At 38.3% G+C, this 22314-nt stretch overlaps 2 protein-coding genes across 3 annotated transcripts in view; both read right to left on the minus strand.

The window, feature by feature from the left end:
* LOC123970722 (afadin- and alpha-actinin-binding protein-like) overlaps nucleotides 1-6061 on the minus strand; it is a 10114-nt gene extending 4053 nt beyond the window's left edge. Inside the window, exons 1-11 of one of the 2 annotated variants that reach the window (XM_046048942.1) lie at nucleotides 5940-6061; nucleotides 3931-4045; nucleotides 3294-3445; nucleotides 2911-3114; nucleotides 2633-2743; nucleotides 2407-2542; nucleotides 2175-2250; nucleotides 1644-1827; nucleotides 1225-1372; nucleotides 656-792; nucleotides 168-338 (exon numbers count right to left, since the gene is read on the minus strand). In XM_046048942.1, the coding sequence (XP_045904898.1) occupies nucleotides 168-338; nucleotides 656-792; nucleotides 1225-1372; nucleotides 1644-1827; nucleotides 2175-2250; nucleotides 2407-2542; nucleotides 2633-2743; nucleotides 2911-3114; nucleotides 3294-3445; nucleotides 3931-3949 (1338 nt within the window). In that variant the 5' untranslated portion in view covers nucleotides 3950-4045; nucleotides 5940-6061. Of the gene's footprint in view, nucleotides 1-167; nucleotides 342-655; nucleotides 793-1224; nucleotides 1373-1643; nucleotides 1828-2174; nucleotides 2251-2406; nucleotides 2543-2632; nucleotides 2744-2910; nucleotides 3115-3293; nucleotides 3446-3930; nucleotides 4046-5939 lie in introns of both variants that reach the window. The other variant, XM_046048941.1, reaches the window with a different exon arrangement.
* A 1418-nt stretch (nucleotides 6062-7479) lies between these two features.
* Nucleotides 7480-20776, minus strand: LOC123971287 (atrial natriuretic peptide receptor 2-like). The gene is made up of 23 exons (XM_046050004.1): nucleotides 20651-20776; nucleotides 19925-20015; nucleotides 19504-19636; nucleotides 18970-19093; nucleotides 18301-18405; nucleotides 17491-17593; nucleotides 16508-16653; nucleotides 16343-16415; nucleotides 15822-15969; nucleotides 15472-15558; nucleotides 15212-15355; nucleotides 14568-14689; nucleotides 14175-14319; nucleotides 13928-13976; nucleotides 13741-13848; nucleotides 13404-13523; nucleotides 13092-13185; nucleotides 12563-12650; nucleotides 12181-12320; nucleotides 11746-11898; nucleotides 10036-10134; nucleotides 8406-8497; nucleotides 7480-7752 (listed from the first exon to the last, which is right to left on the minus strand). The coding sequence occupies exons 1-23, from the start codon at nucleotides 20693-20695 to the stop codon at nucleotides 7642-7644; spliced, it is 2520 nt and encodes an 839-aa protein (XP_045905960.1). The 5' UTR covers nucleotides 20696-20776; the 3' UTR covers nucleotides 7480-7641.
* Between the last annotated feature and the right edge of the window lie 1538 nt (nucleotides 20777-22314).

The following is a 22314-nucleotide window of genomic DNA, read 5'->3' on the forward strand; positions in this document are numbered from 1 at the left end:
CGTCGCTCGATCCTCCTCAAAGGCCTTCCTCTGCAAGTTAACCAGATACAAGTCATCTCAAAAACAGTCCCACTTTTGTGGTGAGCACACAGATATCAGTAATCTCTGCACACAGAGAAAAAATTGCTGTATTCCCTATTTTGGAAACAATATGTTTTATAAATCACCTCGTGGCTAAGTCTTATAGCTGCTTCAGTGAAGTTCCTTCTCTCCCTCTCAAAGATCTTTCTCTGTTCCTCTAGAGTCGTCCACTCTTCTCGGAGGCGCTCCTTCTCCTGCAGCATGTAGCAGTCGCTCAGCAGGGATGCCGTCTCCTCATCACATGGAGAGCTCAGCTGCTGCTACAAGAAAAAGAACGGACATTGTTTGTTCAGCCATGATTTTATAAAAGGAGTGTTACACACTGCAACAAACAAAATACAGTATCTTCCTCCAACATTTAAGTGCTCAGTTAGCGTAAAGTAAAACTACAATGGTCAAGCATGATAGACAATGTTAAAGGTCAACTAATGTTTAAAACTAGCAGTTTAAAATCTGCAACTCTTACTCAAAATTGATTGATTGTCTTAGCAATGTGACTTCAACTCTTGCCAGTGAATTAATGAACTCTCCAGGAAGCTTAATGGCAGAAATATCAGGGTAAATTCAGTCTTACCTGCAGGAGCTGCTGTTGTGTTTGAATAAAGTCTCTGCACTGCTGGATCTCCTGCTTCAGTCTTTCCATCTCCTCCTCATGAGTCTCTCTGGAAACTGCATCAGTGTTTTTACTCTCGCCAAAATGAGCTAAAGAAGCTGAACAAACAACCCAAAAAAATGTAATTTAACAATTAAGTTTACATGCATCTTCTACGTATTGATTTTAACGGAAGGCACGAATCCAGTATGGAATGTCATTGGAAAATTTAGTCAGTGGTTGAATTGTTGCAATACAAATCCTGATGTTTCTTGAGTTTTAACAGAAACAACTCACAAAATTTTAATACAGCATTTTACCAGTTATCAGACGAGTGGATTCATAACAGAACGTAAGCATGCTTCAGTTGCTCTAAGCTTGAACAAAGTTCCATGTTTGATGACTTATGACTATATTTTGTCACATCAATGGTACAAAAACACAGCCAATTTTAAGACACTTTTTTGGTTAGAGAGGAATCCAATTCCACATGACACAAAGTTAAATTCCTTCATGTATCAAACAGCGACAGTATGCTGCATGAGGACTACCTTGGCTGTCCAATCGTTCAACGTGGCTCTTGAGTCTCCTCCACTGGAGGCGAATACTGTTGGTCAGCTTCTCCCGGGCGTGAACACAGTACAGCTCCACGCTTTCTTTAGTGGAATCAAATACTTCCTCTTCCTCCTCCGAGTCAGCCTGACCATGCCGATGAAAATATTTTTCAATCTACTGGTGGCACATCTGGCAAATCATTGTTTTTAGGAATATTTCCACCTAACATGGTTGATAAAATACTGGCAGCAAAGTTGGACAAAGTGTTTTGAGTTTAATAATCCTTGGTAAAAGATCTACTGTATAATGTCTACATGCAGTCCAACACTGCATATATTCAACTTGAGAAATAAATGGGGAATGAAGTGCGAGCAGTCACTTGGAATGAGAGAAAACAGAAGTCATCTTATCCTACCTGTATGCCATCATCTTGTTGATGTTTGTCGCCTTTATAAGTTGGTTTCCTTGAACTTAGAATGGACACAATGTCTTTTTTCATCTGCTGCAACACTTTCTTTAACTCTGCATTTTCCAGCAGCAGCTCCCTTTGTCTGGTGTCATAGTCACTGAGCAGAGTCTTATACATCTCCCCCTCATGCCTTGGGGATGAGAAAGACAATCATTTATGTTACACACGCACACGTTATAAACTCATGTACATAACACATCTACAGAGGAAATTCTTTAAAGCTACAGTAACTTGCAGGATTCAGCAGCACGACAATGTCTGAAGCCTATGTTCCTAAAATAAATCTGTGTCACCTAGAAAACTGACAAAGGAGCTGATGTGCAACTTGCTTGAGATGCAAAAGTAGGATGAGTAGTACTTTCTCGGATGATGCTGTTTATTCCTTATTTCTGTTTATTTACAAATACAAAACACAAATCTTCATAGATACTGCAAAATGACTAGACAAAAAAGCCATACAGTAAGAAGTGAACTTACTTTGCCTCTGTCTTTTCAGTTTTCCAAAGGCTTCTCTTCCCATCAGCTCTTCCAATGTTGTTCAATACATCAATGGCTGGAAGCAGGAACAACAAATGAAAAAAGAAATTAACAGAAATTAAAGAGTCTCAAATGTAATGTAAATTTTAATCTTGTGTTTAAAGAGGTTGGTTTCATTTTAAAATGTTAAAGGTTGGGGAAAAGACTGAGGCTAAATGGGGTTTTCATAAACCTTGTTTCCTCTCCTTTTTGTCAACCAGAAGTTGATTCAAGCGCTCCTTCAGCTTGTTAAATTCTCTTTCTTTCCTTTTCATCTCATGATTGTACTGGCTGGCCCGGCTGGCAATTATGTTCTGAAGTTTTTGAACCTGGCAGGGGGGAAATAAAGTGTTTTCTAAGAGAACATGCCTGTGGATTCACTCAGTATTGTCTGGAGGCAGTAATCCCAAAGAAAGTACCTCTTCTTTTTCATTTTTCAGGCAGTTTTGCAAACTCTTCACTTTCAGCTGTAGCTGTCGTTCTCTCTCAAGCAGTCCCGTGTTCTCTCTTTTGGACAGTTCAAGCTGCTCCTATGATAACAGAACAACATTGGCATGGACATTTAATATGAGAGGTAATTTTTTCAGTACTGACAAGCAACTATTGAGGTGCTTAATGTGTGGTTACACATCTGTTATATTTTTATTTGAATACAATATTAATATGGAGAAATCACTGGTTTTCGATGTTACTGTACTTTTAGTTTAGTGCTGGTGAGCTGCAGGGAGTCCACATTGCTGCTGGACTTAAGCTGCTCCAATTCCATGTTTTCCAGGGTTCGGAGGTCTCTGCGGTGCAGCTGAATCAGGTCGTACATGCAGTTCAGCACAGCCACGACATTCATCTCTGAGCTGCCGCCTGACTCTGTCCAAACTGGTGGCAGGCCAAGAGATGACACCTCCTGTAAAAAGGTGGGTAAAGGGAGAAAAAAAATATAGAGCAACGGATGTTTAAGACCAGCCAGACTGAAACCCATGACACTGCAATCATAACTTAGCCATCATAGATGATTAGACACAAGCATTTACATATCAATAACTGTGCAAATAATATATCAAAGACACATGCAAGGTTACCAACCTGATTGATGTGTGATAGACATTCTTGCACGTTGTTCTCTGTGCAGAAGGTACTGAGCATGAAGGACTTTCTGTGTAGTGACAGCGATGATTGGCTAAACTGTCTCAAGGGGGATGTTCTACATTCAAGAGAGCTCCTGCGAATATCCGTGACTTCGGGAGGAAAGAAATGTACAATAAATATACAGTAAAATAAAATACAATATGTCCAATGCTAATTTGTTAATGCAAATAAAAAAGGACAACACTTCAAATACAGTAAATGTTACATACATTGAGGTTACTTTTGACACAAAAACTAAGAATAGCATTCATCTGCCATTTGTGTTAGTTTAACCTCTTCCCAACTCACAAGGTTTGATACAAAGCACAAGAAAGAGATCAACATTACACAGTAACCTACACACACAACTGCTGAAGGCAAAACACTGCAGTACTGTACTTCAGTTCAACTAGCTCATGAGGATGCCAACATAAAGTTAAAATCTGCAAAAAATCATTGTACAGTTTTTGAGACAAGGTGTTGATGTAGAATATTTTTTTTGTTTGTTTTCTAAACAACTGCTGAGTACAACAACCAACTGTTCATTCACAGTGTATATTCACTGGTCTTCAAAGACATCAAAATCTAAACTCACCCAGGGAGGACTCGGGCATTGTTGCAGTGCAGCCTTCAGGCTATGTGACTGGATCATCTGCTACATGTGCAGGATACACAAAGCTCACCACAAGATCCACCTACGCACTCTGGTCCTGAAATAGAGGATCAGATTAGCAATGCCAATTCAACACAGTCTGGAGTGTGCTCACAGCCATCCTATAGATTATAAACAATCTTCAAATAGAAAATGTGTTTACACTGTCTTTTATGAAGCTTATTATGATTGTTATGTTGATCTTGTTGTTGCTGTTGTTTAGTATTACACAATTGACACTGCAGGAGTATTTAACAGGTTACAGGATGGGACAAGGCCAGGATCTTATCTCAATGCTCTTATCATCAGCTGATCACACTAATCCCAGACAGACAGTGTGGGGATTTGTCTGCAGAACCACACAATCAGAAACATGATGAAAACATTTTTCCTCCTGTGGGAATAATGCCTGTTTTCAACAAAAAGACGATATACATATATTACTGAAAACGTATAGTCTCGCGTACGACAACTCATCCTGGAACAGCACACGAGCAAAAGTTGCATTTAAAAAGAATATTTATTTTATGTAGAACATTTTTTAATTTTTCATTCCTTTCCATCACAGGAACACTGTGACTCTTCATTAACTCAGGGGACCTACCCTTTGGTTTCAGTGATACTTAATCAGTCTGGTGGGACAGATGGCGAGCCAACAGCCACACAGCTTAACAAGCTGAGACCCTGCTTAGACTGACTACTCAACAAGTGTTAACCTTTAACTCAATCGTCAAACTTCTTTACAGAATAAAATCTACAAAGGGAAAACTCCAAGTAAGCATTTACAAAATGAACTTTAAGGTTTGTGGTGATTATGAAAAATATGTACTGGGAATCGGATCACAGGCTAAACTGCCCACACTCAGTTTCTAGGTAGACCTACAGTAGCTAAAACTAATGCAGTCTAATACAACAGCCATGCAATAAATCCTACCTTAATAAAGGTTATAACGTTCAGTTTTTCACCCTCATTGATGCAAATGGGGTGAGCAATAAAATTTACACACCTCTCAGTACAATGTTAATGCAGTACAGTTCACCTGCACCACAAATTACAGCCTCCAAAATGACCATGAAGCTGAACCCCTCTCTAAAGGAAGGAGCAAAACTAAACATTATACACTTTCATGAAGGTAGGATTTATTGCAGACTGTTGTATTAGATTGCATTGTTTTTGGCTAGGAGTACCTAATAAACTGAATAAATAATAACAATATAAATGTATATATATATATATTCAAATAATTGGTTTTATAAAATTAACTTTTTTGTCCACCAGCTAATGGCTAGTGAATGTTCAAAGAGTACCAGACACTCAATAGATTACCATTGTTTTATGGCTGGTGAATGAAGTAAATCTAACGTTACCAGCCAGTTGTAGATTTTACCAGCATTTGGCTGGTGACTGGTGCTAATTTTGCACCCTGAATGTAACGTTAACGTTATGAAATGTAACTTTAATGTAAATCTAAGCAACTCTCTCATTGCTGGGACTGGTCAGAAAAGGTTGTAAATACACTGAGAATATTTACTATGTTACCTTACTTGCTAGTTACTCTACATGCTAAACAAATGCTAGCTTGGGTCACATTAACGTTACAGTTAACATGAAGTGGACTGCGAGTTAAGCTAATTACATACAGACTGAACCGTGGAAAAACCGTGGAACAAATTTAACGTTAGCTAGAGGTTATGTTGATGATGTGAGTAATAACGTGTAACCTAGTACTCACTCCATAAATCGTGTTTTGTTCATAACGTTCATAAGCAAGGCAAAGTTCCACAGCAGACAGTGTTAAAGTAACCACACGTCGCACCGACTGCCCCACCTCCTCACAACAACATGGCACTGAACCCGAACGACTGGCTATTTTCTCAGCAAAACAAGTTGACTAGTTATGAAAAATTGGCGTTGAAAAAGAAATGAACAGCAAAATGTTTCGGGTACTTACTTAACGTTTTAATTTGTAATTTAGTTCCCAAATGCTCCTTGTTTCTCGACGAAGCAGCTCCTTAATCCATGGGTCCAAATGACAGTACACACCACTGCACGCAAACCAAACAGCACGCTAATTGGCCGACTCGTTGTCTAGCAACCGAGCACGGCTCAATGTGATTGGCCCTTTACTGTACGGCTGTTCAACTGCAATTGATTTTTTAAAGTGCCGTTTTAATTATGCTGGTGTTATTGTTTAAAACACTCTCATGGAGAAGGTGTAGAATATTTTTACTTTTGGTACCATGACCTGATACTTGGGACTGTGGTTACTATTAAATAAGCTACTGTAATTATGGGGCTATTTTCAGAAATGCCAGCCAAAGTCATGGGGAAGGAGCAAGCCTTCAAAAATGTTTTATGTTTCTGACATAATGCAGTGAACGTTATGCACTGTATTTCTCTTCTATTCAGCATTTGTACCCACATATAAAGGAGACTTTATTCAAAAGTACAACTTCAAAGTAACTTTAATGACATTTATACAATCACAGAACATAACACAATACCAATAACAATAATAATATAGCTCATTAAACTGCATGTCTTACACAAACTACAACATACTATATTCTTATTTTACAAAAGTAATGACTTTATTTGGCTACATCTGTGAGTATAAGATCTATTCTGCATCAACAAGGCATGCAACATTTTGAAAATTCAAGGCAAACAACATCATTTGGAAAACGTAAGTAGCTTTAATGGAAGAGTTTGTTTCCAAAGTAGGCCTACTTGTACACCCAGTTTGAGGACAATTTTTTTTTTCCACATGGCTTTGTTTTAATTTCCAAAGAAGCAATGCCAGTGAGAAATCATGTGCAATACTGGGGCCCTAATTGGCAAAAATAAATGGACAAAAGCAAATATCAAGTACAATAATTACACCTGTGCTTCTCCTGCTTAGACATACGTGTAACGTCTGCTGTGTAAAAGGCAACTCTTTCAGATGCCAGTTCTTTGTCAAAATATTTGAATGTAAGGAATCAGACAGAGTTTATCTTTGACTCTGATGAAGACACAGCAGCATTAAAACATTAGTATGTTTGCACAATTAAATGCTGCAAATGAATCAGTGTGCTGCAGTCTCTGTTTTTCCCTTGGGATTTTATCTAAGTTCTTTGAAAAGTTTTTGTTTTACTTATAAGAGAGGGTTCTTTTCATTTTCAAGCAGTAAATATCTCCTTTACTTTTAATTTATCAGAAAAGTCACAAAAATGCCTCACATTGCAAAAATACAAATAAAGCTATGAAAGCTATGAAAATAAGCTATAAAAAATAATTTGTGATTACCTCAACTCTGGCATGTTTCGGTGCATATTTTTTTACATTCTTCCAAATAAGTGCAAAACAACAACTACAAATACATACACAATCGTAGTAAAAACATATTTTTGTAAATATTTTGCATTTATTTCTACAAATTATTATCAGAGGTGTTTGCTTGATGACAAACACTTTTGAACACTGGTAACATCTATTGGATTTACAGTTCAGTATGACATTTAAATGAATGATCAACTATTTGTTCATCCTATCATGGTATCTGGGCATTTAACCCCAAAATAGCTCAGTGTAAAACAATTCAATTGCACGACACAAAGCCTGACCAGTTTTCATACAGTTGTTTTCCCATTTAAGCCTCCATAAACCCAGATCTAGTCACTAACTGGCACTGGGATTCCTCTGAATCGAGGTGTTCTAAGCAGTGGGTCTGTATGATCATCTCTCTTTGCTTCAAGCCACCATGTTGTCATATCCCCCTTTCCCTGTTGGGTCAAGAAAAATGAGATACAGGGTGCATGAGAGAGAGAAGAGTCGTATTGCAAAGCATGTGTGTGTCCCTTTGAATTTTAAATAAAGCCATTAGGGTCTGAGTGGGGGCACAGAGCAGCAGCTGAGGCCACGTCTTAGCAAGACATCACATGTGTCAGCAATGCATGCCTTCTACCTTGGGACTAAGAAGTAAACCCCTCCCCCATAATTACACTTGCACCATCCAAAAAGAGGTCTTAGGTTACAATGCAAATAGAAGCCAGTAGAACTGGATAATATAATACTTTTCTGGAAAAGAAAGCAAATGCCAGACACACCCAGTCTCTTTTCACTCAGAGGGAAGTCTTAAATTTCCTGTGATCTTTTCAAATCTCAGCCTCATAAATCCTTTGTCACTTTCAGTCACTTGGATTTGATTATCGTTGCAGCTGGAATTTGCTGAACCCAACCTTCTCTTCAGTGTTTTGTGTCGAGAAGTATGTTTTCCAAGTACAAACTAAGCTACAGAACAGCTACAGGAAGTTCAACACACGATTGTTCTGCAGATGGTTCTGGATTTGCCACTACAGCCTGTGTAATATCTCAACTTTCTTAGACACAGGTTATATATAACATATAATATTTGAATATATGAATATAATGTTACCTTCACAGAAAGTGTTCCTCTGCATGTCAGAATGTAACCTCTGAGTGTGTGAAGCAGGTTAGCTGTGGCATCACTCACCTGGATCTTCAGTGCTAAAAAAACACACAGCATGTGATATCACATGATAATATGAATAATGTGTGCCATGTAGCATTTCTGTCTTTTTGCGTTATCTTGGTGCGTCATCATGTGCAAAATGTACTGCACGTTTGTACTCAACATGTACTCAGTTTTTAAAACTTTGTTAAAAGAAATCAACATTATTTGTATGACACATTTTGCTGCACAAATATTACATTTCAAACCAAGTTGGCAATATAGTCTGAAAAAGATTAATTAAAATTAGTATGTGTTGTAAAGTGTGAAATAAAGTATCATCATATATAATTTACGGTATATTGTTATATTGTTGATTGATTGTGTCACATCATTGTAGTCACTTTAATACAGATTGCATGCAATATTTATAATATACAATATGATTGGTATCTATAGCTTAGTACCCCACATGTTACAGCATGACAGTCATGTACTAAAAATTTTGTGCTATACTAACTTTCATAATACATAATACAAAAAATACAAGGCGGGATAATATCTGTAAGGTATGTCTGTAGTGTAAGACAAACTGTCACGCTCTGCCGGTTGGCCATCCTTTGTGTTGCACTTTTGTGTTTAGTTAGCGTTATTTTGGTCTGTTGGGTTTTGGGGGTCTGTCTTGTCTTTCGTCTAGTGTTCGGTAACCCTTGTCATGTCTGTTACCCCAGTGACCCCTCTGCATGTCTGTCTCTGTTTTCCCCTGCGCTCTCGCTCTCTCTCTCTCTCTCTCTCTCTCTCTCTACCTGTGCCTCAAGTATATATACTTGGTGTTTCTGTCTTGTCTTTGTCCGGTCATTGTTCATGTTACCCCCCTGTCTGTCATGCGTGTACTCTCTGCCTGCCTGTAACCAGCCTTGCTTGTCTTGTCTCCCTGTACTACCACTCGCTCACCTTTGGTTATATTAAAACCCTTCGGTGAACTATACCTGCTCTGCTCTGTGTCCTGCGTTTGGGTCCTCCAACCTGCCTCCACACCACCGATCGTGACACAAATTGCATATACATGTTTATATACCTACCAAGTATGTATTTGGCATATTTTAAAACATGACCCTTATAATTATTTGCATAGTGACTTGCAAAATGTACTGTACTGCGTGCACAAACCTCACTCTAAAATTGGGATGACTTAGCTTTAGCTTCATCTCATATTTAGTTTAAGATTACATTTATCGCCTACAATATGGGCCTACAGTCACTCAGTGCTTTTGCTTTTCCATTATCCCACAAGCTTAATGCAGAGGATCAGGTGCTTGGTGAGCACATTCTCCAGTCCAGGTGAGCAAACACAGAGACAATCCTGTTTGGCACGATAGGAGCAGCGGCAGCACAGGCCAAAGGCTGATTCTGAACTGCCATTGAAGCCAGTTACAAGAACACTGCAGACGAACTCTTGAATCAGTGCAGTAATACAGAATACACAAGTAATGTTGGAAGGTAAAAATTAAATTAACCTAAGATTTTCTGAGACCAACTGTTCCACTTTGAGACATTAATTGGATGACAGGCAGTGTGTCTAATCCTTCATTACCTTCACTTGTTGATTCCATGCGTGACGCTGTGTTGACAGTGTCACCAAATAGGCAGTAGCGAGGCATTTTCGTGCCAACCACACCAGCCACAACAGGACCTGGCAGAATAAACAGCAGTAATTGTGAGTAATAGCCTACTTGTGGTTGATAACATTGTATACCGTAAAAATGTCAATTGAAAGCAGAGTCCCAATTAGACGCCTGTCCCTTTTACTGGCCTGGTGTGGCTACACATTGTGACAAATAAATGCAGGTTTCAATTAGACGCCTGGTCTTTTATAGTTATATATATGTTCTTTGGATGTCTAAAACCTCTTGAAGCCCACCAGGTCTCCCACTGGAGCTGGTTCTAAGCTGCTACATAGCATATACAAATATGAATGTTACTTATGTCCATATGGACATGCTACACATCGTTAGATGGAATGGATGCGCCACAATTCAGTTGTTAAGTTCATTATAGGGGAACCATGAGCACCAAAGTACAATTCATTCAGATTTACTGGCATGATATGCTGAACAAGAAAGACGAAAAAGAAGTGGTGGTTCCCTTTGAAGAGGTCATAAAGTCAAAATGTGTCCATTTCATGTTTATTTATATTATATTATATTATTATTATATATTTAGAAAAAATAATCCATGTTGAAATAACTACAGTAACCTTTGTTTTTTTCATCCTTACCTAGGTAGTCCGGTATTTTGATATAAGGCTGTCTCTCTGAGCAAAATCAAATGACTGATTTGATGATAATTGTTATTCGTTTGCCTAATTTTTATTAAGTAAGTAATTAAGTAATATTCATATTGGTTTAAATAAACAATTTGATAGTATCCTTTTTCCCAGCATTGCTGAGCAAGAGTTTTGTGGTAAAGGAATTAAAGGCCTGTCCCATAAAGACACCTGTCCCAAATATAGGCAGGGTGAGATCAGTGATTAAAGCAAATAAAAGCCTGGGCTATTAATTTAAGTTTTATGGCATATGACATTGCAGAAACATGATAATGTATCTGCGGAAGAGCCAAGTGCAATATTCAAATCGCAGAAGCTGCAATTTTAAGGTGAAATGTGTGACAAACCAGCATTATAATGAAGTACTGTAATGCTGCAGAGATGCTCCGGGCTACAAATCCTGTTCTCCAGATGTAAGTAATATGTTTGTTTGGTACAGATCCCAACAAATGTCACATCATCATGATTGTAATAGTTCTTTCAGTGAAAATTAAAATGGGGATGCAAATACGATGTGATCCACTAATTGCGAATCACAAACCCCTGTTAAATCTGTCAAAATTATCAAAAAAAATGGTTTTGTACAGAGGTCAGGCTCGACATGTGTTCAGACACCTTTTTGAACCAAGCCATTTTTTTATTTTATCAAGTATGTCAGTTTTTCACTTACAATACATATAATTGATGTTGTCACACTTTAGTGAAGCAGGGGTGGTGGACTGCCCTCTTTTATCATGACCAGACCTTATTGAAAGTAATGTATTAGCTTTGGTCCTGCCTGTGAAATAGTACACATTTTTGAAAGTTTAAATTCTTATTACAACTTATTAGCTATATATGCTTACAGGTTGTTCCCTCTGTCACATTCTGCAACATCTAACCTTTTTTTTTAACTGGAGCACTGTTTGACTGGGACATGGTATGTAGTCGGATAAACTAATAAATTGATGCTGGATACAGATTAGATGTCTACAGTACCTGAGTGGATGCCAGCTCTTATCTTTAGCTGTGTGTTGGGTTTGTGGGGGATCTTAAAAGTGTGGCAGACACTGACCAGATCAAGAGCCATGCTGGCTATCTCTCCAGCATGATTGATGCCATTTTCTTGAGGGACCCCAGAGACTACCATGTCTGGATGGTTAGGCATTATTTCATGAAAAGAGACAGGAAGAAGGAACAGGAAGAGGGCGAGAGAGATGAACAGATAAAATGAGAACACAACCAGATACTCTTCCGACAGTAAATCAGTTATGGTTTTGGCTTTTGTATCATCAATTACAGTTGTTTATGTGCCTATCTGTCTTTCTTTTTTATCTCTCTACTGTTTTGTCATTATTTTCAAGATGAGAAAGAGTTTTTTTATGGTTCTTCATCAAAATAATGTATCACTTTGAGTTTATTATCCTTACTTACAAGCATCGCCTATTGTCTCCACTTTGTAGACATCGTAATTGTCAATAATGTCATCAAAGGTGGTGTAGAGCTGGTTGAGGAAGTTCACAACCTGGTGGGGAGTGCTGGCACTAGACAGCTGAGTAAAGCCGACAATATCACTGTCACAGGGGAGTAATACAGTGTTAGTCATCTATAGTTCTACAAATGATCTTTAAAAAAAGTAAAGTAAATTGCATGAGACATAAAAACATGCAAAGAGGAACAAATTATGAAAATTAAATCTAAATCTATCCCTGTTAGTGAAACGCATTTATGTTATACTGCAGAGAATCTAAAAATGAGCAAATGTTCATTAAAAAACAAAACTGTATTTAATGAACATGCTGTACACAACACAAACCTGAAGTAGACAGTGGCGTTGGAATAGCTCTGTGCCTGCGCTGTCCGACCTTGACGAAGGTCATCAGCCACCGGTTTTGGTAACATACCTGCACAGGGATTTCATGACTTGAAATAAAAATGCCCTGTCTATGGGACATAGAAATGATGATGGTGCTACTTCTGTAGCACTAGATGGCAGTGTGCACATTTTACTGTGTTCTTTAATACTTCCAAGATTTACACTTCAAGTGTAAGTAACTCATATGAATGATTTACTGACATTAAGAGTAACAATCCTTGAGCAACTTTTCATGTGCTGCACTAAGGCATGCAGATATTGTAGATAATAAATGTATTAGTACCCATTTTATAGTTTACTTCTCATCACCCCTTTCATAATGAGCTTCATTTCTAGTCCTGCTTGTACTACATATTTCAGTGATATCTCTGCAACACCACAAAGACAAATTCCTAAAAGCTAGATTCTGCTTAGGATCAATAATTAGAGCCATACAACCCTTTCACTCCACACTGTTATCCTGACTTACTGTATAACAGCCGATCGGTCCTCTGCTTCTCTTGAAGAAGGTCTTGTGTTCTCTCAGCAACTATGGCTTCCAGATGTTTGCTGTACTTCTCCATCTGTAGTTAAAGAAACCCTGTTTGTGCCTGGTTTTTGTTTTCTTAGCATTTGTCTTTGAAACACTGCCCTAATTTGGGAATCGTAGGTTTTCATTCCAAAAAACGTTACATCATATTTATTATATTTCTTGTATCATTCATGATACATTTAATGCATACTATGTAACTTCACCCAAGTGTTTTCCACATTATTTTACCATATTTCTGTGGGTTATTACCAGGTTCATCATCATGTCCACAGGGCTGACTTTGTGTGGGTTCATTTTGTTGAGCGTCTTCTTCACCTGCTCAAACGTGGGCCTCATGGTGGCATTATGAGACCAGCACTTCTTAATAAGCTGTTCAAGTGTTCCAGAAAAGAGAGCAGCAAATCATTTTCTAATATGTTTATACACTAATATGACATATAATACTAATCTAACATTTCCAAGGTTTTGTATTTATTCAAGATCCAATTCAACAAGAGAGTAATTAGTTCACATTTATCACATTTAGTATCACATTTCTCACTATACAGATCTAGCAACATTTATAACATTTGCACATGTGGCAGACCTCATAGTAGTCTCCTTGACTGGGACAGTCAGTATCTGCCTTCCCTGCTTTGAGTTCAGGCAGAGGGGGGCGCCACATGAGATCCATTCTCACTCCCTCAGGCTGGTCCTGTAAGAGAGGACTGCTGGTTACAAAGCAAAGATCAAAAAGAAGCCAAAAGGTTGTAATCTACAGAGAAGGCTCTTACTGAAATGAGGTCAGTGCGAGTTGCAATCTCAAGCAGAATCATAGAGTAGCTGAGGAGAGGAGGGAAAAGCAGAGAAAGGATATTATTTTCCTTGCATTTTCCAGTGCAGTTACTAAATTTCAACAGCAACACTTTTTATATGTATGAATAAGCTTGCCTGTCCACCATAAAGAAATTCCACATCTTTAATTTAACTTTATTTAATTTAACTATAATTAACTGCATATATGGTGTCACTCAAACACACCTGTAGACATCTGCCGCTGGTGTCATATTGGAGCTGCTTCCCTGCAGGACTTCTGGGGCACAGTATATGTGATTTACATCCAGACAATTGAAGCCACTGCTGACGGCCTCAAAATCCTCCTTCCTGTAAGCTGTGAGCCCATAATCTGAAGCCAAACACGAAAAAATACAGAGTACAGTGACACGGGATGTTGTTTTCACTGTAATAATAACATTGCTGATGGTGTAGGATGTGGCTGTGTAGTGAAATGACTCCTTTAGTGTCATATAAACTGTGTATGAGTGACTTGTCACATGTGTAACTGCTGACAACAGAATATAATAAGACAAAAACGATTAGACTTGACTTGGCAGGTCACAAACTTAAACTGTGGACAGGATGGTATTTTGTTACCTGAGATTTTGCACACCCAGCGGTCATCAATAACACAGTTTCTGGAGTGAAGTCTTCCATGAAACATCTTGTGCTGGTGGAGGTAAGACATTCCGCGGGTGATGTCAGTCGCAAAGGACAATCTGCACGAGGAAGAAACACTACTGTTATTGTTTAAATCAAAGGTAAAGGTCTTGGCACATAACAAAAAGTACACTGGGTCATGCTACAATTTGGTCTAAAATTAGTATTTTAGTCTTTTCTGTGACAGATTTTAGTGCGATTGTTGAACTGTGGTATAAAATATTGGCTCTGGAAAGGAGGTCTTCCAAAATCTGACATTTCCAGCTCACATTTCCTCAGCATAACACATTTTGCATTTCATCCCATCATCTGTGGGCCAGATATCTGTGGAATTTAAGAAACACACACCACAAAATCTCTCATCTAACCAGCAGCGAGCGGTGACTAGACCATGATCTTTAGCTCCTAGGTGTGAGTATGAACTGCACAAAAAGCTAAAATAGGCAAATAAACGGCCATTTACACAATGCACACAACCAGTAATGACAGATCTATTGGTGCTACAACTGCTACTAAGATCAAGAAAAAGAAAAACAACGTACAGATCAGAAAAAAATTAAGCTACATGGGATTTTTCACACCTGAAGCCCCAGTTGATAGGGATGTCATCATTCAGCAGGACATCAGACAGGCTTCCTTTGGGGCAGAACTCTGTTATGATGCTGACGTAAGGGACTTCAATGGATCCACCAATGAACTTGCATAAATTGGGGTGGTCCAGTTGCCTAACCAATTTGAAAAATGACACAAGCTGCAGGAGTTGTTCTTTCCTTTGGGAGACAAGACTTTATCATGTCAGCAAAATACACGCTGTGCTCTTCCTCTGCAGGCTGTTCCTCACCTTACTTCTTTCACCTCCTTCCTGATGGTTTTAGAGAGGGTGAAATGTTTATTCTGGATGTGTTTCACTCCCACTGTCCTTCCATCGCTGCAAGACAGTTAACATCATCAAGTCAACTTAATCACCTAAATACAGAATACAGATTTATTTATATAGGGAATTGTATTTTATTGCATTGTACAGTACATAAAGTAAATTTTACACTGCCACTACGGTGCATGTGGATCCATATAGTCTTGACTATAATTTACTGATCCATAAAGCAAATTTTAAAAAAGTGTTTTCGAAATGAAACAGTGAAAAATTATGATTCATGAGCATTTATATGAACTAAAAATAACATTTCTCACTAGATGCCTCGCTGGATAAAGCCTTGTTTAAAGGTGGTGTTGACTCTGGTACAAACTGTCACATTAGTAGTTTGACTGATGGTGGAGTTATTGCTCTTGATGTGCTGCAGGCTGGTGGTGCTGCCCAGGCCCACGTGGCACACTTTACCTGCAGACACCAGACAGTTAGGTACTCATGACAAACAGTTTACTGTCAATTCAAGAATAGTGTTGAGAAATTCTATTATGGTGAGTTATAAAAATAGTAAAATCCAGTAATTTACATAGGAATGAAATGTTTTTTAATTGGAGGGAGTAGAGAGGATAAAACATCCTTCAGGTCTGACCCCTTCTTACTTACATAAAAATGATGGCCACACCCTTTTTGCTTTAAAGTAAAAATGAAAGTGATCCATTTCTGAATCACACTGAAGTCTTGAACGAAAGAGCTAGTCTAGAGCGTTAATGTAAGTAAAGCTTTTTGTTGAAATATAGTATCTGTAAACAGGATCTATTAACAACTTCAACGTGAGAAATTTTACCAAATATTATGCTCTTGTAGTGTATGATCCAGCTTTCATCCCAAAACATCCTCTGTTTCTGGTACTGGAGCCACTGCCAGGAGGAAATAAAGATAAACATCAGTGTGTGTGTGTGTGTGTGTGTGTGTGTGTGTGTGTGTGTGTGTGTGTTTTGCATAGACTGACCACCATGGTTAGGATGAAGCCGCTGCTGAAGAGAGCAACTGGAAGCCCGATGGCCACCTTAATAGTGATGGACATTGGGCAGATACCACAGTCTGCGGGACAGTTGAGACAGTTCTCGTCCACCTCACAGATGTCATCCCCACACACTGAAACACAATCACACAGTTTACGTTTTTCAGTGAATGAATGAATTCAGTGGGCGGAAGAAGTGGTCATTTACTTCAGCAAAAGTACCACACCCTAAGTAAAAGTCTCGCAGTAAGAATTCTACTTAAGTAAAATTCCAGAAGTTTTAGCATCAAAATGTATTGAGCAGATTGGTTTATTTCAGATTATATTACAGTGTACATTAGTTTAATGTTGCAGCTGATAAAGATCGGGCTAACTTGAACTAGTTTATATTGCTGGGTAGCATGTGAAGTTCCCCCCGGGGATCAAAAAAGTCTTATTTTATCTTAACTTTACCTAACACATAATGTATTTCATGATTACATTTTGTGTTAATCTGAATCTGCAAAGTAACTTGTAACTAAAGTTATCAAACAAAAATAGTGGAGAAAAAGTATTAACTAGCCAACAATGGAAACATTCAAGTAAAGTGCAAGTACTTGAAATGTTTACTTAAATACAGTCTAAGTAAATGTACTTAGTAAGTAAAAGTGTAAAATTGAGTTTATTATTGCAACTCAGCTGATAGTGTAGCCCTTGTTTTGAAATGATGGCTATTCTACCACAAGGTCACACACAATTTGACCTTTCCACTATTGTTTATGTACAGGTTCATGATGTAAATAAGCTTGTGCTAGTAGTCTTGTTGCCTGCACCAACTTATTTACCTAGTGCATACTGCTAAACACCTCAATGATGGTAATGTTGTACACATATAGTTTTACCATGGCTGAGCATTAGACGCACTACTCAGCATATTCTGTAGGATTCAGCACATCAGCCAATGGAAACCCTATGAGTGTTAGCATACTGACCTTGAGCACTGACAACAAGCACTTTGGACTCCAGTGCAGCGTGCATCTGTCCTATTTTGATATGAGCAATGACTGAGGTGACGCCCACATGGATCAGCACCACCTGTATGAGAAGACACAGTGAGAGAAGTTAAAATGCACTTTACTGTGAGGTTTCATATTATATAGTATTTATTAGTCTCAGCCAACAATTATTTGTTATTTTTTGGTTTAGTAGTGTGTGTGTGTGTGTGTGTGTGTGTGTGTCAGTCATATAAGGAATTGTTTGTTCTTTACATCTTTTTAGGATTGTATAAGAGAATATTCTGTCAGATTTTAACCACAATAACACACATATACATGAACACATTTTTGTTTTGTACTTATAAATTAACATTCATTTCATTTGATAAGCTGCGACCCAAAGTATGGCTTTCTATACTTGTGTAATTTCCTACTAACTGACAAGTAATTACAACCTGCTGCCATGTTGTTTTGTGAACCACCAGCATAACAGACCACAGGCTTCACTTTGATCAAACACATCACTTTTGTGTTTTGCCTGGGTGCAATACGAATTATATTCAGACAACAAAGTTGAACATCTGACATTTGACAGACTCTTTTACCGAAAAGAAATTTGTTTTATAAGTAGTGGATGATTGATTTATTTTTATAATACTTTTGGTCTGGGTGTGTAAACAACGCATAATGGAAAAACGTACAACGTATTGTTGCAACAGGATATGGGATACTACAAATGTTCTCCAAAACTCAACATGTGTTAAAGATTACCCACTCTTTTGACGAGTTTTGTTTGGGTTGGCTCACCTTTGAAGTCCAGTATTTCTGAGGCATCTTGCCTGCTTTAGACACAGTGTGCGTCACTATTTTACCATCGTCAGGAATCCATGGGCCACAGATCCCATCTTGTTTCTGTGAAGAGACAAAACAACAGTTTGGAGAGGTTTTATTCCTCAATGTGCCCTCTAGACGGTTCATTCATGTGATAGTAAGTGCTGATATTTGAATTACCCTCATTTTTTCAAGTTGTGCGCTCACTCAATTAAAATTTACCTTGATGTACTGTAATTTATCATTCTAACAATAATTATATGTCTTTCAGGCAGTGATTTGTTGATGGATAATGTTTTGGACATTAATACAACAACCATACACTGAAAAACACATTCATTTTCATTTCTTCACAAAAGTTGCAGCTTCACCTTGATTGATTTCAAAGTCATTGTGCCTTGAGAGCAAATCTAGAAGAAGCAAATTAAATAAAAAGCAAACAAAATAATGACATTATCCTAAATGATAGATATCAATATGCAGTATAATGCACTCCTAAAAAATACATGTCCCTTAATATTAAAGATTTAAAGATATATTTGCCCACTTTAGTTTTCTTAATATGAGGAGAAGGTGATGATAATGTGGACTGTGTTTGGTGAGATGAAACCAGTGTTGTGCAACTTACTAGTACTGGGTACTCACCATGAGGCCGAGAGGACAGGAGTGGATGTTGGCGTGATACACACAGCAGTTCATTTCATTGGCATTGTTCCAGTTTTCCGGGCAGTCATGTTCATGACAGAACGTCTTTGCCTCTGATGCAGTACTAGAAGGGAACAAGGGTGGGAAGACAAATACTTGAAATACTTAACTCAACACCCCATGAGCCTATTCACAAAGGGAGATAAAACAAAAGCCTGATGATCAGCTGACCTTTCTTATAGCCGTTAGCCTAAATTAAGATAAAAAATCATATTTAGTTCTGGTGATGGATCGCTCAGCAATAGGTAATTGATTAAACATAATGTCTAATTAATTGTAGGCTAATAGTCGTTTTTCTTTTTGTCGTGTAAGTGTATTGAGATAATTTGTGATGGAACTGTACACTCAAAAATCACTTACTTACAATTACTCACTTAAAAATGTTTACATTATGAAGCTGTATGCCAGTGTGTGCGTGAGTGCATCCTGCATTGCCAACATTTAGAATTCCAGGAGTTTATGTAACACTCTTACCTGAACTGGAAAATCTTGTTCCTGACTGCGTATTCGTAGAAAGAATCTGAGGCCGTCACTGTGTACGAGACATTGAACTCTTCCCCATTGGTTACTTTTTCTGGAGGACGCTGCACCCAGGCCATTTCCAGACCTGTGTCAGCAAACATGCACGGCGCCAAAACATATAGCTTTTTTCAAACAGTGCACATATGCGTGTAAGGGATACTGTGTATTGTATGATTCTGTTGGGCCGCACCTACTAAGTAACTGTAATTAATTCTGGACTAATGCTGTAAACGTTGTCTCATGCCTTTTCAGCCACAAGAGGAAGACCATCTGATTTTACAGTAAATCTACAGATGAATCACTCAAAACAACTGCCATGAAACACTCAAATAAACAGAGACCCAGACAGACAAATAAATGTATAAAAACTCACCACCACAGCTTATCATGTTGAAATCATTTGGACTGTTGATCGGCCAACAGTCATACTCTGTGTTGTCCAGATCATGCCAGCAATTTACTCCCTGCAGGTGAGACAGGAAGCTTCTTTTATGTAAAGGCATTTCTTTTTGGTATGTGTAAACAAATTTGAAAAAACCTAATGTGTGTAAAGTGTTAAGTCAAGGTCTGGTCATGTGAGTTAATGAATTAAATACACAATTCCACTCTGTAAAGCCTGGATGGATTTCAGCCAAGATGATAAAGAGTCAAATCAAACAGCAGCCGACATCAACTTCACTAGCAAAAGAACTGTGGATAAATGTAAGTAAGAATCACAGTATAGATTGATTCTAGGTTGTTTTATAAACTAGGAAATCAGCCCCACATGAAGCTGGAAAATAGCCTGCAGAAATAAGCCTGTGACCACATGCCCGCAGCAACAAGTGTTTCTGACAAGGCAACAAAAGCAAGGGGTGTTCCTCAGCAATAAATGAAAATGTGAATATGATACACGCAGTTTACACAAAAGTTTATATTCCTTCCTCTGTGTAATACATTCATAGGAAAATGCATCTATCCCTGTCAACATTTCACATAATTGTGCAGTTCATCAAGAGGTTAACCTTAAACATCTGTGGCTATTAGTCCACATTTCCTCTCTGAAATTAAACATGTTGTTGTGTTATATTTGAAAATCCTCTACTAAGTGAGAACTTACCAGCAGGAAACACAGGTAAAGGGATGCCACTGTCTGTAGAGCCATGAGGAGGTTTGCTGCTGTGGCTGGACACGCTCTGAACTAACTAGCTGAGTGAACGACCAGATCTGTGCGTGCATGTGTGTGTGTGTGTGCGTCTATGTAAGGGTTTCTGCGCAGTCACCTCAACACAACTAAAGTAACCTTCCCCAAATGTGTTTCTTTCTGAGGCCCAGCCACACCCTTGTCCCTAATTGTCCAATCAGCAGAAGAGGCTCTTCAATCACAGTTTGATCACGTATTTGTTCTTTCGCTCACCTTCACTGTCCTACAGGTCATAATCACCCAGAAGTCTCTGCTGCACCTGAACTGACCACCAGGGCACCTTTCTCTCGCATCATCTAACTCCATCTGTACTATCTTAAATTAGGGGTATTTATAGGGGAAATTGTATCAACTTCACATTTAATTTGAACATTCAATTTATTCTTCCTCAAAAACGTGTCAACAGGAAGCAGTTGTTGAGGTTACAGGTGCCTGACAAGTAGCCTAACCTTTTTCTTGGGTACATTGGCAACACAATACGTTTTTTTTACAAAAAAAAAATTGCTTTTTCCAGAGCTTTCAGATTTTTTTCTTCCTTAGCATTTTACTCAACTATGATTGCTCAGAAGTCCAAAGCGACTTAAAATTAAGTACATCTGGCAGAAGAAAGTGAAAAGGCAATAGACGGCTGTCGGTAGAGTAAGGATGTCACTAGAGCAATTTTCAAGCACTGATAATTGCTAGAGGTTAGCCTGCTGGTAGACAGCAAAGATAGCTAGGCTAAGGTGCTACACAGTGCTAAGTAAGCCTACTATTTTTGATAGCCGGAATTTACAAACATACAAGTGCGTTTTTTGGGAGGTGGGGGGGTGAAGTAGGGAGGCAGAGTCCAGGTAAACTCTTAACAAGTGAGTCTTGAGTCACTTGTGGAAGCAGGTGAGTGACTCCATTCTCTCTCCCATTGCCCGTGAGCTTGTTTTACCACTGTGGCGAGCCAGTGGCAGTCATGGAAGAGGGTGGTCACATGACAGCTGATCAAAGAATAAGTAAACAAAACAATAAATATGAGCAGGCATGTTATGCCGTCTTTTTATGTAGTTTTCCTGTGTATTGAGGTTTGATACCCACCACCACATTACACTCTGATCACTGGAGAAACACCACCTGATTCTGTTCAACAGTGTAACATAAATAGAAAAGCTTATGCAATGATTAAGTTGTAACCATCAGATAGCCTGTATTGTGTATAATATGGCCAGCACCTTGCATGACAGCTCCCAGCCATTGTTAAAATGAGTGTGTGTTATTGGGTGAATGAGAGGCACATTGTAAACACTTTGGATAAAAGCTATATATAAGTTCAGTCCATTTCTGATTTACAAATGTAATAATTTGTAATATGAATTCATTCATTATGACAATGTTTTGTCAGCATGTGCAGTGAAACTTCTTTGCCCCCATTTATCAGGTATACTATTGTGTGTATCACTGTGTTCTGCTGAAATCCTATACACTGGATAACCATGTATCCTGTAACCTTGTAGAAACCAGTCAATTCTGTAAATTATACACAAATTAATGTTGAACTTCACCTCCATGAGTCCTCGCCTTTATGGCACAACGGATATTTATATTGCACC

Source organism: Micropterus dolomieu, linkage group LG05 (assembly GCF_021292245.1).
Source record: "Micropterus dolomieu isolate WLL.071019.BEF.003 ecotype Adirondacks linkage group LG05, ASM2129224v1, whole genome shotgun sequence".
NCBI lineage: Eukaryota > Metazoa > Chordata > Actinopteri > Centrarchiformes > Centrarchidae > Micropterus > Micropterus dolomieu.

Coding starts and splice junctions, on each gene's coding strand:
- LOC123971287 (XM_046050004.1), bottom strand. CDS start 20,695: ATGGCTCTACAGACAGTGGCATCCCTTTACCTGTGTTTCCTGCTG. Junction 19,094..19,503: donor AACAAGATTTTCCAGTTCAG/GTAAGAGTGTTA, acceptor GTTCCCTTCTAG/TACTGCATCAGAGGCAAAGA. Junction 14,690..15,211: donor CCTATCAACTGGGGCTTCAG/GTGTGAAAAATC, acceptor TTCCTCGTGCAG/ATTGTCCTTTGCGACTGACA.